The following is a 22,887-nucleotide window of genomic DNA, read 5'->3' on the forward strand; positions in this document are numbered from 1 at the left end:
TCAAATTATGATAATAAATAAATACATTCATTTTTAGAAGTTTTCTTTATACTGTTTGATTAAATGTGTTAAATGAGTTTTTGATTTGACAACCTATGCATGTGTGTGACCTTATAGGTTACCATTGCAATTCGTTGTCACTGTTGAAGTGTGCACTCAATTTTCAAAGGATATAAATATTTAAATAATATTTTTTTTAAAACATTTAAAAATCATTATACGTGTCATTGTGTGATTGGTTTATGGTAATGTCATTGTATCATTTGGATCAATCACACAATGATACGTATGATGATGTTCAAATGTTGTAAAAAAAATATTATCTATGTATCATTATCTTTTTTTAAAAGCGGAAAATATTCTCATATTACCATTGTTAGATAATGAAACTGATATTTATCTAAGAATTTAACTTTTCTTTTAAAATCTAAATATATTAAAAATAAGAGTGTTGATATAATAACTATGACATAATTTGTAAATAATTGAGCTTGTGAAATTTTTAATTTAACAATAATATTTTATCACGATAGAATAAGATATTATTCGATCATGGACTGTTTTTCTTTTAAAGATAAAGGATCCTCAATATAGTTTAGTGTCATATCAATATAAATTTTCGCTTAAACTTAGTAAAAAAATACATAATATATGTGAAATTTTTTTATCACAACAAATAAAAAACTAAGAAAAAAAACATTAAATTCGTTCGAAGAAAGTTCCACAAAAACTTCTAAAAGAGAACAATTAAGAAAAAGTAATATTTTTAATGAAATATTATTATAAAATGAAATAACAACAATCAATATGGTCATTTGATATGAAAATAAATAAATAAAAATATTCATCTACATCAACAATTTAAAAACATAAAAACAACTTTATTTAATGTTATGCATGTTTTTCATGCTCATTTATTTAAATATTGATGATTTTTTTAAAAATAAACTATATGAAAGAGACATTATACCAACAAGATATAAATTTAATATATTTAAAGTATCAGTGTTATATTCGATTCAAAATATTAAAATATTAAATTTATATGTTTTATTTTCTATAAAGTTTAACCTTTTCATCTCAATATAAAACTTTAAATCACTATTGAAGAATTATTAATATATATATATATATATATATATATATATATATATATATATATATATATATATATATATATATATATCACATCAAACAATGGATTGAAGCACGGGATGGTATTTATGCGTATGCTTTGTCATAATAATAGAAACATTGTTAATTAAAGTACAAATAGCAAACCACATATTCTAATTTCGTAGACTATGACATCGTCTTCATTCTACATCATAATTGAAGGAATTTAAATTGATACTGACAGCTGAAACATTCATCAATTTAGCTGAATATTAAGCAACCCTGCCGACAATTATAATTAATTAACAATTAGTGAGAAAAAAACATAATTAGCAGAGTATTTAACCATTTTAAACCCTTTGTCGGGGAAGAAAAACATTAACAAGTTAATGTCGGAGTAGTGTTTTTCGAAACACGAAGAGGTTGTTCAATTGACAAAAAAAGAAACCATAATCTCTTGTTAAGTAAAGTTTTTTTAATTAAGAAAAGGAAAATAATATTTTAACATAATAAATATACTTTAAATTTATTTTAATATAAAAATTAGTTTAACGTTTACTTCTTAATATGATATCTAAAGTTCAAGATTTTTTTGAGAAAAAAATTTGTTGTCTTTTTCACTACATTTATCGTTGTCAATTGTGGTATTGTTTATCACTGTTAGCAATGCTATCATCTACCGATATAACTATCTGAGTTTTAATCTCATAAAATCAACTTAAAGTCTACTTCTTAATATGATATCTAAAGTTCAGGATTTTTTTGAGAAAATATTTTGTTATCTTTTTTACTACACTCGTCGTTGTCAGTTGTGGTTTTATTTATCTACCGCTGTCACTATCTGAGTTTTAATTTTAACCGTCTTAGTCAGACGATCATCGTGTTATTAACTACGTACTCATTAAAGTATCTTCTTCACTTTCTCGTTACCTTTTGAAATTGTAGATCTGTTTTCTTTTTCATCGTGCATAATGACACATTTTTTCTCTTCTCAGTTAACGATTTAGAACTTTAAGATCAATTTTTTGAAAATTGTTTATGTGTTGACACGTGGTAACATGGGATAGACGTTTGTGTAGGTGGTTAAAGTGAATTTACTTGTGAAATTATGGAGGAAATGTGGAGGTTTGGGAAAGGAAAAGGGAAAAGCAAATGGTGGATTTTCTAAAAGGGTTTGTGATACTGAAATATCATATTGGATCATTGAATGAAAAGTGAATGAGTTTTGGCGTAACAAGGGCATGTGGTGTTGATGTGTAGGTTCTTTATGTAAAGGCATTTGGGTCTCTAACAAGAACATTGAAGGTTAAGTTGACCTCAAAGTAAGGGCTATGGTAGGGTAGATAGATATAGATCATGCATCTTCTTCTAATTGCTTTGTCTCATTGTATGAGCTGTTACCATGTTCAAGAGATTCTTACAACTTAGTCATTTATTTCAATCTTAATGGCTTTTGCCAATAAAGTACACAATTCAAGAGACTCTAGACCTCTCATTGGGTGGTCCAACATATAAAATTACAGGGATTTAAGGATTAAATTTAAATTTATATTTTTTGGAATTAAAAAAATTACATTTATTTATTTTTAAAATTTAAAAATAAAAATATATCAAAATTTAAGAGACAAACAAATTCTAATTTTAAATCTCTAAATTTAAAATTTAAAAATATATTTAATTTTTTTTACTGAAATTCTGATTATATTTACCAGTATTCGTTAGGAAAATACAGTATAAATATTAATTAGATAAACATATTTACTAAATCACCATGTACAATGGGTATAAATATTTAAATTATTAGTTTATTGATAAGACAAAGACATATTCAATACATTTCGTGAATGGTTGTTAATGAAGTTTATGTATTTTCTTTTGAAATTACAACTGATTTAAATACAAAAAACTAAAACTACTAATTGTTGGTGAAAACATTAATAACTAATTATAATTTAATTTTACATATTTAAATTTTTTTGTTTACATATATGAAATTAAAATTGTTTTTCTTCTAAAAATAGTTTTTCAACTCATAATTAATGATACAACTTTTTAAAATTTAATTTTAGGAAGCTCGAATCTATTTTAATACGTTTTTTTTTATTTAAATATATTTGGAAATAAATTCAAAATAAAATTATTCAATATATATATATATATATATATATATATATATATATAAAAGAAATTTTAAGTAATTGTTTATGCCAGAGAAATTACCAAATAGGTATAAAACAATTTTTGGAGCTTACTTAAGTTGCCATTTCTAGTTTAAAAGTTTTTCAAGAAAAAAATGAATAGTGTTTTAATTTGATTTGATTTGAGTTTACTTTAATCTTTTTCATTTTAACCCAATTTATTTTCCTGAAATCTCCATGTTTGCTTAGTCATTTAGTCTTTTAATTTATTTATTTCATTCAATTTTGTTAAATTTTGTTATTTATTTATTTCATTCAATTTTAGTGATTTAATCTTAAAAAATTAAAAAAATATTTTGTCAAATTTATCTGTTTACGTGTTAAATTGTAAAAATTTTAATTACTTATTTATAGATTTTTTAATTTTATTAAAAAAACAAAAATAATTATAGTTTTGGTCATAGTTATGTTACCTGTCACAAGATAGTGTTACGTGAGAATGATGGTTTTCAATTTAATCACACAATTTGAAATTTTGATTAAATTTAATTCTTTTATTTTTTAAATCAATTTCTTTTTAAGTTAAGATTAACTTAATAATTAAACTTAATTATAACTTATATATACATATTAAAATATATTTTTTTAAACTTACATATTAAATCATTCCCTATAAGTAGAATAATTTGAATATTTAGCTAAATTGATTTGACATACAAATTCTAAAAAATTATTTTAATATATATTATATGTATACATTGTAATTAAATTTAATAACTTAAGCAGAAAGTGTAACATAAGTTAAATTATTAAGCAGCGTAACCTTGATGTTCGAAAACGGTGGTGGGAATTGGGGATAGGAGCTGAATCCAGAAGAAGAAAGAGAGAGTTGAGAGAATATGATCCTTGCGGTGCTCTTTGCCAACGCCGAGGGCAATATCCTCATCGAACGGTACGTTCAGATCCATCTTTTCTTCCCATTCCTAATTCTTATTTTCTCAGTTGTACCTCAACCTCCGATTCGCTTCAATGTTCTCATTATGCATCTAAATTTTAGATTTTGTGAACTGAATCCTGCTATTTAGATTGGATCTCAAATGGGTTTAGCATGGATTTTGATGGGATAGAGTAGTAGTTGATATAGTTATTTTCTCATAACCCTTTGTTTAGAATAATAAAAATTACATAATGATTTTCAATATTGCAGTTTCCATGGAGTACCTGCTGAGGAGCGCCTACACTGGCGTTCTTTCTTAGTCAAACTAGGAGCTGATAATCTCAAGGGTGTCAAAAACGAAGAGCTCCTAGTTGCTTGCCACAAGTCAGTATAGCACGCTTTTCGCTTATATTATACTTTGAATTTCATGTAACTGTGTGTGCTTATGTCAGTTGCCTCGTCAAGATCAGAAAGATTACAAACTAAGTAATTTTAGTTGCTAGAAAGAATGGACCTATTATTTGGCAAAAACAGTACCTTCAGATGGTGTAGTTGGTAGAAGAAGTATCAGAAATGAGTTGTATTTGTAGAACTGTACAAGTGTTCTACATGACTAAAACACGCATGCATACTTGGTCAATGATGTTTAACAGCTTTTGAAAACTTGAATCATCATTTAACCCACTCTGAAGTTTGACTTGAAACAAGATTATCTTTAACCATCAACTCTATTACATTCATATTCTTTTTTGTGGAAAATTGCTTCTTATTCTTTTGTGATTCTATATGGTCATTGTACATTTTCCTTGCTTCAGGTCAGTTTATATAGTATACACGGTGCTTGGGGATGTCAGCATCTATGTTGTTGGAAAGGATGAATATGACGAACTTGCTTGTATGTATTCATGGACTCTACTTTTTATACTTGTTGGTTGTAATATAAAATCATGGAAATTATTCATTCTCCAGCTCTCTGGCAGATGATAGGCTCACTTGTGAAGGGTATAATTGAAAAATGTGAACAGAGTTACTAAATGTTTTTTGTCTTGAGTCTTGATGCAATTATACTTAACCGGTTACACTACTAGAGACTGAGCTTCTTCATTTAGGTTGCTACTAGTAAGCAGGATGCACCTAGACAAATGTGCATAGGATGATGAGATATAATAAACTATTTGCAATCAAAAGTGATTGAGTTAAGAGTTCAGTAATAGAAAGAAGAGTAAGAACAATAAGAGTTGTGGAGACAAAGAATCAGATCGTTTAGATGTCATTTTTGAAAGCTGGATTTCAATTATACATTTTTCTATAAAACCTGGTAGTGTATATTAATTTGTCTAATGGACATCAAGATACGAAGAAATTGTAGTTTTTGGGGACAAGAAGTAAAGATGAAAACTTCGCCTTCACTTTCTTATTTTGATTATGCAAATAATAACTATTGCTGATAGACATTCCTTTTCTAGAATATTTGCTGGTAAACTAGCGATCACTTTAACTGCCTATAAGGGACATATCTTGTATTCTACGTTTAGTGAATGGTTTTGGTTTGCTTACCAAGAAAATGATTAATGTCATGATGACATTTGCCTTTTTCGCGTTATGCATTATTTCACTGAAGCTGGAAATGTAAATTTGAAGAGCCGTGGAATACTTTTCAATTTACATATCTGCTTCTATTTACCGTTTTTTTCTGTCCAGTGTCAGAAGTGATATTCGTCATAACCTCTGCTGTGAAGGATGTATGTGGGAAGCCCCCAAGTGAGCGCCTCTTCCTTGACAAGTATGGACGAATTTGCCTTTGTTTGGATGAAATTGTATGGAAGGTAAGGAGGCATGTAGAACAGTTTCAGACTTTCAGTTGTACAAAATAACCAAAACCAGAGCGTCTGATTTTTTTGTCAGTTTACTCTATCTGCTTGTTTTTGGAACTCATTTATCAAGGAATTCCATGTGATATATGTAATCATAGGCATTACTCATCTACTTATTATCTGTGTGATGGAGTCATCTGTTTTACATTAGGCCCACTAGTTAGATATTATCTTCTTCTGCAATGCATGTGATGGATGCCCTGATAAAACTTTGTTCCATTGTTTCACAGAGCAATTTTCTACTTGATGCTTTCATTAACAATTTTCTGTGTTATGTTTTGAAGGGATATTTGGAAAATACAGAAAAGGATAGAATCAAAAGACTGATAAGGTTAAAGCCTCCCACAGAGTTTTGAATGAGAAATCCAGAGGTAGTCATACTTCAATGACTGGCCTGAGTCCTGTTCAATGTAGCATCTTGTAAATGCATATTGGCAAGCAACCAGAGACTGTGCTGGATATCTTCGCTTTGCAACGACTATATTAAAATTCTTGTGTTAAAATCTTCTCAATTTTTAGCACTGGTATTTTTAGCATTTCCAAATTCTGCCTTCTATAATTTGCCTAGTTTTCCCCCTCTTTATCCTTGCATGTTGTATGCTTTCTGTGTGGCACATGATTCCATTTTATGGAATGAGGGTTTTCATGTTGGCTAAAATAGTTGCATTTCATTATACCATTTCATAAACACAAGGAATAAAACATTTTTACTCGTTCTTGTAGCTTGTTTGGTCTGTGAACAGTGAAGTTGAAGGTAACGCTAATCCAACTCCTCCTTTCCTTCTACGTATTAGCTTTGAAATGTGTAAAAAATGAGATGAATTGAAGTTAAATCGAGCATAAATATTGCTTTTGCTACTTCAAAGTAGCTTGTGAAAATAATCTAGTTTAAATTATCTCAAATAACTTAATGTTATTATATGTTCATCAACTAGCTTATTAAGTAATTTTATCAAACATTATAAATCATTTAGTTATCTTGTAATTTCTCATCATTTCCCTTTACAAGTTGCAAACAAGTCTTTTGTGTCCCAAAATATGGTCCGAATATTTTGAAATATATTTTCGATTGTATAATTAAAAGTTTCTAATTACGCAATGTGTTTTAAAATTTTCATATGGATAAAATGATTATTTCATCATATTTGTGAAGATGCGGGAAGAAAACATGGGGTGCAGAAAGTAATAGCCTTCTAAGATTTCTTGTAGGCCTTTCGGAATGCGTGTATACTATATAAATCACGAACTCAAAAAATTAGAGAAAATTGCTTATTCTAAAAATAGAATGTATGGATATCATTTAACATGAACTTAAAAAGAAAAAAAGAGCAATTTTTTTCATAAAAAGAATAAATAAATGACAAACTTGATTCTTAAATGTTTTATTTTGGTGTCTAAATATGTAAATATTCTATTGCTAACTTTCATAAAACCACTTTTTCAATTTTATCATAAATAAGAGATTAAATCACGAATTGAAATACTGAGTTTATAAATGATTCACAAATAATATTTTACACTGTTTTAGCATTAAATTAATATTTATCAATTTTGGAAAAAAATGGTTTTGTTTTCCAGAATTAACCTTTTTTCCTATAGTAGTATTGTTAAGGTTGGTGGTGGGACAGATGAAAGCTTGAATGGGAAGGGCGTTTTGGACTATTCCAGTGTAGCACACGCTATATCTTCTCGTCCCTGCTCAACTCGCTGTTACTCTTCCTAAAACCCAGAACCAGATCTAGGGTTTATTTTCAATCTCATCCTCAACAACTATTTCCGTTGCGTCTTCGAAGGTCAGCTTCTATCAACTCTCTCTCTCTCGCTCTCTAACTAATTGAATTGGACTTTCTCTATCTCAATCTTTCAAACTGAATCTGAAAATGTAAACCTAACCAACGGAATCAGGATGGGAGAATTGAAGGACCCCGAGGCTTACGAGGAAGAGCTCCTTGATTACGAAGAAGAAGATGAGAAAGCTCCCGATTCTGCCAAGCCTGCAGAATCCGGCAAGAAGTTAGTCTCCATCCTCTTTCTCTTGTCCACTTTTTTTGTATTGTGTGTTTTATTTTGAAACTGAGAAATTGTCATTTTCTCTGTTTGTTTTTTGGTTGTTGCGCGATTGAAAGTGGCTATGTTGGTTCTTATTTGCTTCTACCAGTATCAATTCGTACTACCTTAGGGAGCGTGAATGTATATTTAATTATTTATTTATTTTATTTTTAAAGTAATTTGTTTGCTGGTGCTGGCTAGGGAACAAGACATTGTTTGTACATGCATGTAGTGGAATGAGTAGAGACAGTTGCCTAATCCTGTGTTGTGGCGTAGATTGTGTAGATATTGAAAAAGTAAAATTAGGATAGATAATAAGCTTCAATTTACGCACGCAATCCTACATTGAAGTTTTGTTAGGGTTTTTGTGACATATTGATCACTGTTTTCATTAGTAAAAAAATTACTTGCTTAGGTTTTCAAGCCAAACTTCGATGTTGCAGCTCCTGATTTTGTGTATATATTGTTTCTGTGATGCAGGGGCTATGTTGGCATCCATAGTTCGGGTTTTCGAGACTTCCTGTTGAAGCCAGAGCTTCTGCGAGCCATTGTAGATTCAGGATTTGAGCATCCTTCAGAAGGCAAGATTTGGCATTAAATGTTTTTGCTTGAAGTTAATATATGAGGATAGTCGTACAATTTCTTCTGCTAAATTTTCATGATGGCTTGGATTAATTTGTAATTTTCTTTCTGGTAATGGTGTTTGACTTGCTTATCTGTGCTCTTAAGCGATTTCATTTCCATTTGCCAATGCTATTGATCATAATGTTATGTATTTTCTGTTGCATTTTCAGTAAAATTTACATTGTGTTGAATTCAGTTGGCTAAGATTTCAATAGTTTCTTAAGGATATACTTTGTACTAAGAGGGGATCAATTGGTCATTGTATTGTATGTTTGAGAGGGAATGCTTGAGGATGTATTTTTTTTTCCTTTTGAAACCTTTTATTATTTAGGAAGCTACCAAAAAAGCCTTATCGGCATTAAATAAGATAATATGGACTCACTAGTTATAATTTATATTTCCTCTGCTAAAATCTTTCTTGCTGGATTTCATCTTTTTTATGTTCATTGGTTTCCTTCCATTTTTGTAATTTTTCTTATTCTCTAATCTATTTTCTTTTCATTGACCAGGTAATCACTACTAGCATATTATTCGTCACGAAAATTGGTTGGTAAACCTTTACATTAAAAGGATCTGGCAGATCATATATACTTACTGAGGATTCCTCCACTACAATTTTGTTTGCTTCTTCATTAGTGCAACATGAATGCATCCCTCAAGCAATCTTAGGAATGGATGTCATTTGTCAAGCAAAATCTGGGATGGGAAAGACTGCTGTTTTTGTTCTTTCTTCACTTCAGCAAGTTGATCCTGTTCCTGGTCAAGTTGCAGCTCTTGTTCTTTGCCACACAAGAGAACTGGCTTATCAGGTATGTCTGTGTTCATGTGGATGTAATGTATCTGAGCTGCTATAGCAATTTGTTTTCTACTCTTCTGTTTGTATACATAAATGTGTTTATTGTATTACCGAAAATTGATTAACACATGCATGTTTATATACTTAATAAAGCTTCATCTGTTCAGATTTGCCATGAATTTGAGAGATTCAGCACATATCTTCCTGATATAAAGGCTGCTGTTTTCTATGGTGGCGTCAATATCAAGGTTCACAAAGAATTGCTCAAGAATGAATGTCCTCATATTGTTGTTGGAACACCTGGGAGGATTCTTGCTCTGGCTAGAGATAAGGACCTTGGTTTAAAGAACGTGAGGCATTTCATACTTGATGAGTGTGACAAGATGCTTGAATCACTTGGTCAGTTTCTTCCCCTGTAAATTGTGTTTTTGGTTATGCTTTTGCAACATGTGATATCTTGTGTTTTTCTAATTTCTTCTGTTTTACCTTCACAGATATGAGAAGAGACGTCCAGGAGATTTTCAAATTGACTCCTCATGATAAACAAGTGATGATGTTTTCAGCCACACTTAGTAAAGAGATTCGACCTGTTTGCAAGAAATTTATGCAAGATGTAATGTTCTTGTTTTTGGTGATTTAATTTACCTTATATGGTAGGATGGTATAATAGTTCCTTCTCATTTATTTTTGTGTACCACTTATGCTCTTTTCTTAGAAATTTCATGAAGATTATTATATTATAAAGCATTTTTGTTAGTAATTACCTTATATGGCAGTTTTATTTTTTATTTTCAATGTTTATCCTTGTTTAAATGTAATTGCAATTATACTGTTTTATAAGTAAATGAAAATAACTGAACTGCATGTATTTGTTTTCTATGATGACTGATATCAACATATTTTCTTTTCAGCCTATGGAAATCTATGTGGATGATGAGGCCAAGTTGACGCTTCATGGTCTTGTCCAGGTATGTTTTATTAACGTTTCTCTCTCTCCTCTTGGTAATTGATTTTTTTTAGTGAAATTATGTTTTCTGGCTTAATTCTACTCATTTATAACCTTTTTCAGCACTACATAAAATTGCAAGAGTCAGAGAAGAACCGGAAGTTGAATGATCTTCTTGATGCTCTGGACTTCAACCAAGTAGTTATTTTTGTCAAGAGTGTTAGCAGAGCAGCAGAGTTGAACAAGTTGCTTGTGGAATGTAACTTCCCATCCATATGCATACATTCTGCAATGTCACAGGAAGAGAGGTACATACAACTTCTTTTGTAATCGGTGGCATGTGCAGTCTTAATGTAGTTTTAATGCTTTAAGCTGACTTTTCATTTGCTTAGACTTTTTAGCTTTTAGATTCTTAAGGTCTGTGTCTCAGAAGCTTCAATTCAAAGTATGGTAGACTGATTGATTGGGCGTTTCAACTCCCTTCATTTGCATAGATGTGAACTTTTATCTATAGTTGCAGCCACATTTTTTGTTTTAACAAATTTACCCATTTCAGATTGAAACGATACAAAGGCTTCAAGGAAGGGAAGCAAAGGATTCTCGTGGCAACTGACTTAGTAGGGAGGGGGATTGACATAGAACGTGTTAATATAGTTATTAATTATGACATGCCTGATTCTGCGGATACTTACTTGCACAGGGTAATTGCTGGATCCATTAGATTTATTTCTTTATGCTCCCTTTAGTAAAAGAGGAAAGAAATAGAGAGAATAAAACAGAAGGAAAATAGGTGAGAAAAAGAGTAGAAATGAGATTTGTTTGGTTGAAGAAGAATGGAAATAAATGATGATAAAAAATTGTCACGTGGCAGTTGTTTATTGTTATTATTATTATTATTTTATATTATATATAAAATGATTTAAAAAAATTGGAACTCATAATGGATTAAGTGGCATTGTGTATGGTCTTTTAACCTTTAAAACACCTATAAGACACAGTATAATTATGCTGTGTCCTACACTCACGTTCCATGTTTTCTCTATAAAATACCTCTTGTATTCATTGTTTTGCTTTCTCTTCTTCCAGCCCAACCACTCCAGCCCCCTACTTGTTTTCCTCTATACACCTCACCTCTTTCACCTCATCCTAAGCTACTGTTAATTTTCTTCTTCTTGCGTGTGGTTGTGGTATGCTTGTGATTTACCTTTCTCCCTGTTTCCTCAATCACTTAATACTTTAATTTATGAATTTATAGGTAGGAAGAGCGGGTAGATTTGGCACGAAGGGGCTTGCTATTACTTTTGTCTCCTCCACTGCCGACTCTGAAGTTCTTAATCAGGTCAAGGCCCCTATTACATGGAGATGTATTAACGTTTCTTTTGCACTCTGACATTAAGAAATGGAAGGAATCAAGGAATCTTTTCTCCATACGGTGCTTTCTATTAACAAAATTCTGAATGCTGATTTCAGGTGCAATCTAGGTTTGAAGTTGATATTAAGGAGCTTCCTGAACAAATTGACACTTCGACATACAGTAAGACTGTTCTCCTGTTGCCCTACTTGTTAATGACTTGAACTTAATGTATGATGATTGCATGTAGATAGTAAATACACTGTTGAATAATTCAAATGCGATGAAATGCTGTCTCAAGTTTTTACGTTAGTAAAAACACTGACTTATATTTGTTTTCTGCAGTGCCAAATTGATGACGTTTTGGACAATAGGTGAGGTGAAATTGGAAAGATCTTTGCCCATATTGAGGGATGGATTAGGTGGCATCTCATAAATTTGAGTGCTTTGACACAATATTTAACGAAAAATGTTATATTGTTTTAAGTTTGAAGATTGGTCGATTTGAATGACTCCATTTTGAGACCCAGCATTTGTATTTTTAGAAATTCATCGTAGTCATTGTAGCCTATAAATGTGTTGTTAATCATCGATTTGTTGAAACATTACCGGCAGTACCGTTAAGTCATCATCCATTAGTTTAACACTGTCAGTTGGTTCATGTAATCAATGCGCGTCGCATAATTGTTCTGATGGTGTTGATATCTGGATGCAAGATTTAGTTGCAAAGAAATTATTATTTTATTTTAATGTTCTTGACATGAGTTGCTTAATCATCGTAAATTGATTAAATTAAAAAAGAAAAATTGTTGCAAAGAAATTATCGATGTCTTTTTCAACTTTCAACGTAACAGAAGCAAGGAAATGAAAGGCACTAAAAATCTTTTACCGAAACATGATGTTTATAATCGTGTAATTGTTTCACTCGTGATAATGCATGAAAAGGAGTCAGATACATAATTTTTAGTTTAAAAAGCAAACTGACAAGAGTTATTTAGATCCAAATTAACAATAGGAAACCTGCGTTGTTTCAAGTTATTCACAGAAGAACGAAAGCCAAATTGACTCAACTCATTTATATTAATAAAGTTAAAAATTATATCAATTAAAATCATAATGAAACTGAGGCTAATCGTATTCTCACAATTCACAATAATAAAATTACACAACATAAAAAATAAAAATTCTAAAATAATATATTTTTTGATTGATCCAATTGGATTCCATGAAAATGATCCAAAAATCAGAACTTAAATTCGCAAAAACACTCTGGCAGAGCAGAGCCTCTTCCCATAGCAAAATCATCTCTGTGAACCTTCCATAGTGCTGCCATCAACTCCTTTCCCGTAAGACCCTTTGAGGTTAATTCTGCAAAACCTCTTCTGCTCAAAAATAGAGTCTTGTACAAACCTTTGAAAGCTCTCATTGCTGCAACCATCTTGTCCATGTTCCCAAAATATGTAGCTACGTAAGAATCACTGTTAATGGATATATAATAATCCAAAGCAGCTTTTGTATTGCCATGCATGTTTGTGAAGTCTTCCCTACTAAGAAGACTTGACTTAGTAAATATGTTGGCATAGGTTTCTGTCAATCCTTCAATTTCCATCAAACCATCTCCTGCTGCTAGGTATATATTTGTAGTTGGTGGGATGGAAAGAGATTCAAGTACTAAAGCTGTCTCGTTAGGTGTAAGTGGACATTTTCCACGTAGTCTCCAAATGCGAGCTAAGTCTCCAGTCCATGGTTTTCTGTCCACTTGTGCTTCCTCTATGGCTTTCATGGAAGCAGGAGAAAGACCCCTGTACTCGCACTGGCTGTATGCAACCATATCAGGCTCAAAACGAAGATGAAGAGACAAAAAGGGTTTAGGTATTGCATCTAGAAGCTCAGAGGCTTTCCTTTCCAAGGATCTCGAAAGACGCAATGCTTTGTAACAAGCTTGACACAGAGCAGCTTTTGCATACAGAGGGTATCTGCAAGGGAAAGAACAAAAACAAAGAACAATTAAACTTGGTTACAATACTACTATGAAAGAACAAAAACAAAGAACAATTAAACTTGGTTACAATTCTATAATGGATGTTGAATATAATAATTCTACTTTGTTCAATGAAATATTCACACATATTAAGCAAACCAACCCTTTTGACAAACTAATAAAAATTACATATTATGGTTGAAAATCAATGGATGAAGTAGTGCTAAATTGCCAAGAATTTACCAATTGTAACCATTTCATAATAAAGTGAATATCCAAGGTCCTGATATTTTATTAGCAATTAATTTCTGGTTTATAGAACTAAAGACGAGTGAGTGAGGTTGTTGATGGAAGTGAGACACATGATCATACCTGTCCCTTCTTTGGGACATTGCTGGTGTGATTGAAATGTACTTGTGTTCTAACAAAGATGGAAGAACACTTTCAACGTAATCAAATTGCCCTTTCCGTTTGCTACAGTCCACATGAACAGGTTCTTTAGATGCAACCTCTGGTGGTAACTCTTTCACAACTTTGACAAAGCCATTCATATGCTGTATGAAGTAGTCTACATCATATACATCGGCAAAACCACTGTAATGGAACCAAGTATTCAGAACGATAACATAGATACGGAGATAAGATAACAAAATTTACTACTCAACCAATGAACACAATTTTGAGTAAAGATTTGCGAGGTATTCCAGAGAAATGGAAAAAGGTAAATTTTGCCTTGTTTCATTCCAATATGACGCCACTTCAAACTTTGGCAAGACGAGAGTTGCATTTAACAAACGTGCAATGCCCACACCATCACAGAACTGCAACCCATGTAGATTTCATCTCAATTTAAGAAAGTAGAAAAAGCATACTGAAGATATTCTAAGGATCTGGAGTAGAAATTCAAAAGATTTTTCTTCAAGTACTCACATCTCTTCGCATCTGATTGAGGCCCCCATAGCAATCCACTCTGATATATCCATTGGTTTCTAGTGGTAGAGCTGCACCATTTCAAGAATAAACAAAAAAACGAAAGCAATTGTCTGCAATGAAAGCCAATTAAGGTTGATTCAGAAAATAAAAAGCCAATCTGCAACCCTCACCCACCCTCAACAATGAACCCTTTCCGTTGCAAATCCAACTCCAAATAACATTGAAAAGCCAATTCTATGCCCTAACTTCCAATCAACAAACACAGAAGTAGATCTACTCACTGCAACTTCCGGAATTTCAATTGCTACTGACAGTTCTAGCTATTCCTATACTGAATGCAAAATGAATCCAGTAATCACAAAAGTTCATTCAATATCACAAATTTTTAACCTTACAAAGCTGAAATGTAGCAAAAACAAACACCAATTGATTCAAGCAAAAAGTACCTGCTTGATGTCCTTGTAGCCACCAATTGCAAGGTCTCCATTCCACGAGTCTCCGAACATTCCATATATCCACCACCTCCCCACTGCACAACACCAATTCACGGATCAGCAACAATACGCAAAAACGTCACTACCCAAGATACCAAGTCCACAATTGGAGGTGCCCAGTTGCCAATTTCAAAGCTTTATAGCTGATTCAAGGCATAAAAACAGATGGGTGCTGAAATTGGAAACAACTTACCCAGAAATGGGATTTTGGGAGAAAAGGGAACGAGGCGATAGCAGTACGAGAAAGAAGAAGACTGAGAGCGAGACGAGGAGGATGCTGAAGAAAGGTTTTACAGAGAAAACGAACATTTGATTTCACAGAACTGGTGATGACAATGTTTAGATCCCTGCAATCGCACACAACCGTCGAAAAATCGCTTTGCTCTATGCATTATACACTTTGGTTCGTTATACTGCTACTTATTTTAACATTTAAAATAATAAAATAGTAAAAGGTTAATTATTAATATAATATATGTCAATAAAAATTATTACGAGTTTTATTTCTATGCTTGCTATTATAGAACTTTTTATGTTATCAAATAAAAAAAAATATACTAATATGATTATTATAAAATTAATAACTGATATGATAATTTGTAACGTAAAACATGTCGAGGTGTCTTGAAAGCTCTGTCGGTATGTAAAATAACAAGTGTTCAACACAATCAAAATTCTTCATATTATATACTGCAAATAAATCATGTATTTTATTGTGAAGATAATTAAAATAAGATTGGCATAAAAACTAATGAAAATATACTAATGTTAAGTTCATGAAATTGTAGATTAAAATATATAGGTGTTTAGAATATATTTAGATAAATTCTATAAGAAAAAAAAATATTCATTTAGATAAGTGGTGTTTAGAATATAACTTTACAAAATATAATTTTTTTTTTTATTTTTAACTAACGGTTAAAAACAGTTTTACCAACACAATTCATGAAATTGTATATTAAAATATTTTTTATTACAAAAGAATTGTTTCCTCGGATTACTAATACCCATAGAAATTCTTCTAAAAATTGCTCATCCTTGTAAATTTGAAAAATAAAATTGCATATCTCGAGCATAAAATAATTTATTGTCAGATGTATTTTTTTAATTTAATACGGTTTTCATATAAGTGTATTTATACCAAGTTATTTCATTTTTTTAAACAATATCCAACATTGGATTGATGAGCCTGTTTTTTAGAAAATTTAGTTTTCAATACACATCTTAATCTTCCTCTCACATGATTCATGTCCGACATGCTTACTGTGGTTTAGGTGAGAAAAAGTTATATTTAGAATTAATTCTACAAATAAATTTAACTGTTTACAGAAAAAATTATTTTACATCTGTTTTTAAAATTTTTCTAAACTCTAATCTCTAAATCCAAAATAATAATATTGTTTACTAGTTTATTACATTTCTAATTGCAATAAATTAATATTTATACTCTCATAATTATGACATATACAGCAAAAAATAAACCAAAATCTTGTTTAAAAAACATTAATATTATTTTCAGAAGTGTATTAAAAAAATGGAAAGTCCCAACTGAAATACTCAAAAATAGGATTTTTTTTTTATGGTAGATCGAATCATGTTAGTGTGGCAACCATAGTTCTACCTGATCGCAGTAATGTTACTGCAGAAAAGTGTATATTGAATATTCTTCTAACTGGTTCATATTGATCTAATATTATTGAACCTAGAAGATCAAAACTCTTAATCATATAAGTAGTTATTGTTCAAACTGAACTAGCTAAATGTGCCAATACTTCTTGACAAACTAAACCCAGCAACAGCAAAAAGACCAAAAAAGAACTCTATTTATAGGAAAAAGAAATGAAGGAATAGCATAATTCAACACTGTAGGTCAGTCTATATAATATTGAATGCTATGCTTGTCCCTACCTACACAAACCACACCATGGCAGTTCGTTAAGGAATACATGTCTTCTTCACAAGAGACATGTACAACTTATTCTAATTTGTTTGCTCTTCAGCATCTCCATTTTCACCATCTTCAGCAGCCGCTGCAGCCATCAACTCATCGAAGTTTGCAGTCTTTCCCAACAATATTTCAATCTAGAACACGATTTATCACAAGAAGTATTTTAAAGCCATCAATAGGTTGGAAAAGATTCAGAGAAACACATCCTAACTTGAGAAAAAATAGTGTTTTTTATCCTTACCTTGGCCTTCTGGACAGGTCTTCCTCTGGAATCATCTTTTATGTCAACTGTTGATGTCATGATTTCTGCCAAAATATTGCATCAGAATCAAGTTATATTTTTCAATAACTAAAGAGAGACTATGTATGAAAGGGAGTCATTTAGGATATGATATCTCACTCTTTTCAACAGCAAGCCCGTTGTTTTTCAAGATTTCAGCAACAGTAACAACTGTAGCAATAGCTGGACAAAAAGTAAATAAAAAATATATGAGAAATAGGTTAAATGGAATGACTATACATAAATCAAGTAGTAGACCCATTCTCCTTGGTAATCTTGATTGTGAATATCATTCTGCAATGTCATAGAATAAGTGTATTCTGCTTGAATCTAAAATTAAAACTATAAGGTGGAGTTCAAATTTGAAAGGCCATTAGAGTAGAATTTCAGACTAGTAGGGTGTTTATACATACAGTCAGGTGTTTATGCTTACAGCAGAAAAATCATGTAACCTTCACCTTATTTGGGATTTCAAATGGAGCAAATGCGTGTGTCCAGCATTACAAGTAAATTTGAAACATGTGTGAACAGTTATAGACCACACTACACTTGAATGCAATAATTCTTTGATCAGAGACATCGTTTGAAACTTGTTTAATTAAATGAAGAAAACAGATAACATGGCAAACACATCAATAATGTCAAAATTCAGACTTAAATTTCATTCATTCCACTTCATCCAGTATCATATACTTTTCAACTTTCCATACAACCAAAAAAGCTACTACAGTCTCTCCCTCGCATCTATCCAAATCAATTTGATAGAACTGTACATTTAAAGTTGAGAGTGATGAAGGATAAGTAATGCAGCAGAGAGCACTGATAAAGTGCAAGAATGATGATGCATGGCTGCACTTCTGAAAGGCTGGTTGGTTAGGAAGAACAGGTGTGAAAAGCAGACAATGGCCGGCTGACAAGCAAGTTACTGGAAGGAACCATCATGGATAAGATTTTCAGAGAAAAGGGATATTGTTCTAATCCTATAAAATCATTTCACACTGTAAGGATCAACCAAATATTGCTTGGGTGCATTCACAACACTTCTAAGAGAATCTTCCTCCTACTTGGGTGAAGACATTAGGTTCAATCCCAGGAAAATGACTTTTTAGATGAATACATTATTTACCTTTACAATAACCTAGGAGAGTAAAGTTCTTTTCTTTCTCTTTGAGAAATATGCTGCACTCTAATGGGGTGACGGAAAATAAATAGCAGAAGAAAAGTAAATAACACAGTATCGACCTATTAAACCTGCCAAAACCTTAAATCATTTGTGAATCTGCCTAAAACAATTTACTTCCAAGGTAAACAACCTTCGTGGAAAACAAACTCCACATGATAAATGTGCAAAAAAACAAAAAAAATCAAGAAATGATACCCATTCCCAGTGCTGAGAGTTCGACCTCATTATGTTGTTGCATGTACCTCTGAAAACAAAAAAAAATAAAAATAAAAAACAAAAAGAATCTGAATCCAACATGAGCACAAAATTTAAACAAAATCCATAACTGAAAAAATGACGAATATTGAAAGGAAAATAGTACCTTGGCGAGATTAACGTAAAAGAAGAGAGGCTTTTTGGTATTGGAGACCTGAATACGATTCTTCTTGTAAGTTTCGGTGATATTGATGTTGTTCACTCCCTCCGTGATTGCTTCCATTCTTTACTGTGACTGTGAGGCAACTGCTACACAAAACAAAAGTATCAAAAACAACAAACCCTAATCAACCAAATGTTCCCCAAATCTGAATCTATTGCCTTCTTCTGATCTCCTATTACAGGGACAAAGGCCTATAGATATTTTAGATGATGTGGCCCATCATTATTATTGGGCCTTGTTCTGACGTGTCAGTTTAGTTCGCAATTTCTCACGAAAAAATTGTTTTCCTTCAATTTAAATTCCAAATATTAAAATGGTTCAAAAATGATATTTTAGAGAAAATTATAATTGATTTATAATAATTAAATAAAAATACAATATATAATCAAATAACCTGATATTTAACTTTGTAGACATGTGACCTTATAAATTTGTATTTTTATTTATAAAAAATAAAAATAAAAAATCAACCCATAAAATATAAGCCAATGATTTTCTTTTTCTTTTACAGATTTTTCTTTTACAGATTGTATTTGTATTTTGCTATACTACTTTTTCTACACTCCAACAACATGTTCCAAAAAAAGGAACTTCTGACACACAAGAACAATAATTTCGTCTCAAACAATTATGGGCCTTATAATGGGCCCACGTGCACAATTTGGCAAGTGGATAAATTCAGAACTGGAATCTGGTTGTAGAATGGGTCCAAATGATCGATGACAAGGCCCAGATAATTCTCAACCACTAAAGTTGAAAAAAATAAGTTACTTTTTCTATATTATATTAAGGTGAGAATATTAATAAAACAATAATGTAATTATTTTTACCTATAATTTGTAGTTTATTAACTAAGAAAAATTGTTAAAATATTTGTATTATTTACAAGCTTCTTTGGTTTTGTCTTTATGAAAATGTGAGAGATAATCATATTTGACTTCTTAAACAAGTTTTAACTTTTATTTTAATATAATTATATAATATTAATAATTATATATATATATATATATATATATATATTATTTATTTATTGATGATGCTTTTATTTTGTATAGAATGTTATAATGTGGATAATAATGTTATCTCAGAAGAAATTTCAAATTATAATAACTATAATTAAATGTTAATGAAACATACAAACCTCGTGCTAATTTATAATTTTTTATGAGTTTAGAAAAACTAATGGAGCAATTATAATTTAATAAAAAAAATTTAATAATTTTTTGACAATAAATTATGTGTCACTGTTTTATTGGTGTGTATATTTAAGATAAATTAATCATAAATTAACTAATATGTAAAAAAAGTTATCATATAAAATTTGTTAACAAAAATTTTATCAGTGTTGATGGAGAAAGGAAACCTACAATTATTGTTGAGAAATGGTTGGTGACATAAAGAGGAAATGTAATCTGGCAGATAACATGTTTGATGAAATGTTTACCATTTACGATGAAAGGAGTGGTGGAGGAAATTCAGAAAAACTAGACAACTATATAAAGAATGTTTAAAGAAACTGCACAATTGTTTTGGAATTAATAAAAAGAAAAAATTATATATATATATATTAGATAGGTTGGTATGATGAGAAAACAGAATCTCTAAAAATCTGGCATGCATGAACCACTTAATTTGTGGTCCCAATTGATTCAGTTAGGTTCATATCAAATAGGATCAATGAATTTGGAATTAAATATGATAAATTATTATTTTTAAATTATTTAATTTGTATTTGTGATTTTGATCTTCTGATATATATATATATATATATATATATATATATATATATATATATATATATATATATATATATATATATATAAAAGAGATAATTCAATTAGAAAAGAGATGTCAAAAATTGACTTGACTGGCATTTTAATATAATTCACTTCAATACTTATTCAATGATTTTCATTACTCAATTCTTCTAAAATATTTAAGGAAATTCTCGTTTCTATTGTGCACTTTGTTTAACCATTAACATTGATATTAATTAGGAGAGTTAAAAACTTAATTAACATAATATATTCTCATTGTTAAAGAATGACATCAATGTTTTTATCTATGAAGATGGTGATAAACACAATATTTTCCAATTTTGAGTTAAAATTATGAAATTGTGATAAGTTAATCGTGTTAAAATAAACATTAAATATAAAGTGAAACTAATAACTGAAGTATTTATTATTTTTGAAGAAGAAAGGAATAACTTTATAACTTAATAACTACATCAACCTCTAGTGAGAATGTTTAGTTGTTGCTCATTAAAAGATCTATTTTTTTTTTTCTTTTGGTAAGCTTGTTTATTAAAATAAAACTAAAAAATAAAATTATAATAAAAATATTATTGCAAAATTAAATAACAAGTTAATAAAAGACAACCTAACAAAATGATAACTAGCTAAATAAATGTCATATTACAGATAATTAACTAATAAAAATATCAAAAGAAATTTTAATACAAAGACAGTCAATCATATCTTAGGTCATTTAGTGAGTTATTTAAGAACTCGATTGGCTACTAAATAAAACGAACAATCATGAATTAAATCACATTAATATTAACATTCATTATGGTAAAATATGATTACTTGCAATTCAGCCATGGTTAAATCATTAATTAAAAGTTCCTAAGACTCCTGAGATTTAAGGTAAAGAGATAAGTAATTTGTATTTATTAAGTCATTAATTGTTTTGAATTATAGTGACTTTTGCAAGAATCCTCTTAGTGGCTTGCATGGTCAACTTGATCCTGCACTTCCACTTTATATTAACATTTGGCTTTTGAACTACACAATATATTATAGATTGATAACATCAACCTCATTGTTGAAACATTTTTAATAACTTTTCATTAAATAATCCATTAAACTATTTTTTTAATCATAGCATTCTTCATTTATATTTAATTTAGTGATTGTCCACTTTTTTGGGTGTTCGAAGTTGTTCCAATGTTTTTAATTTTTGTTCAATTTAGTCTTTTTCTCTTACAACGTCTAAATCGTTAACCTATTTTTTATGATGTGGCTGCCCATGGCAATTAAGGTTTTATGATCCACGATTTGTCTTCCCATGTGAGGATTTTGTGGTTCTTAATGCTTCTATGATTGATCACGATGATGATTCACGAGTTGGGTTTCGCAGTTGTGCGAATTTGTGGTGGTTGAACGAACATGGTGTCTCGTTGTGGTTGATTTTATTTGCGGTGGTCGAGATGTTGGGTTTCATTTCAATTTGTGCTATTTGGCTTTCTGATTTACAGGTTCGAACTCACAATGAGACTTCATGTGAAGGAGGCACAAAATGGTTTGTTAAGATTTCGTCGTGGCTGACAGAGGTTTTTGTTGTGGTTCATGGATGCGTTGTTAGTGGCTTCGCGTTTGGTTTAGGTGGCTAGCCATGGAGGTTCTTGGGGTTTGGTGCATGATTTAGGTTTTCCCGCAAGTTGGTTGTGAGGTTGTAGATTTGTGATTGTGGCTTGCTCGAAGAAGATGTTAGTTGTCTTGCAGTAGTTGTACGGAGAAGAATATGGTGTTGCGTTCTTGCGACAATGTAGTGACGAGAAGAAAGAGTTTGGTGACCGATGATGCGATGACAATTGAATCTAGAATGTTGGAAAGAAGATAAAATGTTACGGTAACTACGTCATTTACTAATGACTCATGTGGACATTATGCTATTAATTATTTAAAAAATGATAAAATTGAAAAAATATATAAAATTTGATATCACTTAATGTTAAAAAAACAAAATTGACGAAAATAAAAAGTAAAATAGATATTGAACATTTTTATTTTGAAATTTACCAAATTTTTTTTA

The 22,887-nt window shown here is 30.5% G+C and overlaps 4 protein-coding genes across 6 annotated transcripts; 2 read left to right on the plus strand and 2 right to left on the minus strand.

Annotated features, from left to right (window-relative positions):
• The first annotated feature begins 4,051 nt into the window (after positions 1-4,051).
• On the plus strand, positions 4,052-6,787 carry LOC106773597. The gene is made up of 5 exons (XM_014660305.2): positions 4,052-4,206; positions 4,462-4,575; positions 5,007-5,086; positions 5,893-6,017; positions 6,350-6,787. The coding sequence occupies exons 1-5, from the start codon at positions 4,154-4,156 to the stop codon at positions 6,419-6,421; spliced, it is 444 nt and encodes a 147-aa protein (XP_014515791.1). The 5' UTR covers positions 4,052-4,153; the 3' UTR covers positions 6,422-6,787.
• A 925-nt stretch (positions 6,788-7,712) lies between these two features.
• LOC106774239 (DEAD-box ATP-dependent RNA helicase 56) lies at positions 7,713-12,522 on the plus strand. The gene is made up of 12 exons (XM_014661166.2): positions 7,713-7,858; positions 7,971-8,078; positions 8,595-8,695; positions 9,375-9,547; positions 9,702-9,933; positions 10,029-10,147; positions 10,446-10,502; positions 10,604-10,788; positions 11,037-11,181; positions 11,736-11,819; positions 11,951-12,014; positions 12,177-12,522. Exons 2-12 carry the CDS (start codon positions 7,972-7,974, stop codon positions 12,185-12,187), a joined length of 1,278 nt encoding a protein of 425 aa, XP_014516652.1. The 5' UTR covers positions 7,713-7,858; position 7,971; the 3' UTR covers positions 12,188-12,522.
• Positions 12,523-12,897: 375 nt separating this feature from the next.
• Positions 12,898-15,686, minus strand: LOC106773564 (uncharacterized protein At1g04910). Of its 3 annotated transcripts, none has more exons than XM_014660257.2 (6): positions 15,433-15,686; positions 15,192-15,274; positions 14,743-14,813; positions 14,545-14,633; positions 14,185-14,406; positions 12,898-13,807 (listed from the first exon to the last, which is right to left on the minus strand). In XM_014660257.2, exons 1-6 carry the CDS (start codon positions 15,546-15,548, stop codon positions 13,075-13,077), a joined length of 1,314 nt encoding a protein of 437 aa, XP_014515743.1. In that variant the 5' UTR covers positions 15,549-15,686; the 3' UTR covers positions 12,898-13,074. The 3 variants fall into 3 exon arrangements, with proteins under 3 accessions (XP_014515743.1, XP_014515745.1, XP_022641954.1); XM_014660259.2 differs by having other exon boundaries at positions 14,743-14,855; positions 15,433-15,476; XM_022786233.1 differs by lacking the exons at positions 15,192-15,274; positions 15,433-15,686 and adding an exon at positions 15,027-15,185 and having other exon boundaries at positions 14,743-14,855.
• Positions 15,687-16,900: 1,214 nt separating this feature from the next.
• On the minus strand, positions 16,901-19,247 carry LOC106773534 (uncharacterized protein At2g34160). Its single transcript, XM_014660219.2, has 5 exons — positions 19,012-19,247; positions 18,846-18,894; positions 17,588-17,650; positions 17,429-17,493; positions 16,901-17,321 (listed from the first exon to the last, which is right to left on the minus strand). The coding sequence occupies exons 1-5, from the start codon at positions 19,126-19,128 to the stop codon at positions 17,220-17,222; spliced, it is 396 nt and encodes a 131-aa protein (XP_014515705.1). The 5' UTR covers positions 19,129-19,247; the 3' UTR covers positions 16,901-17,219.
• Between the last annotated feature and the right edge of the window lie 3,640 nt (positions 19,248-22,887).

Source organism: Vigna radiata, chromosome 9 (assembly GCF_000741045.1).
Source record: "Vigna radiata var. radiata cultivar VC1973A chromosome 9, Vradiata_ver6, whole genome shotgun sequence".
NCBI lineage: Eukaryota > Viridiplantae > Streptophyta > Magnoliopsida > Fabales > Fabaceae > Vigna > Vigna radiata.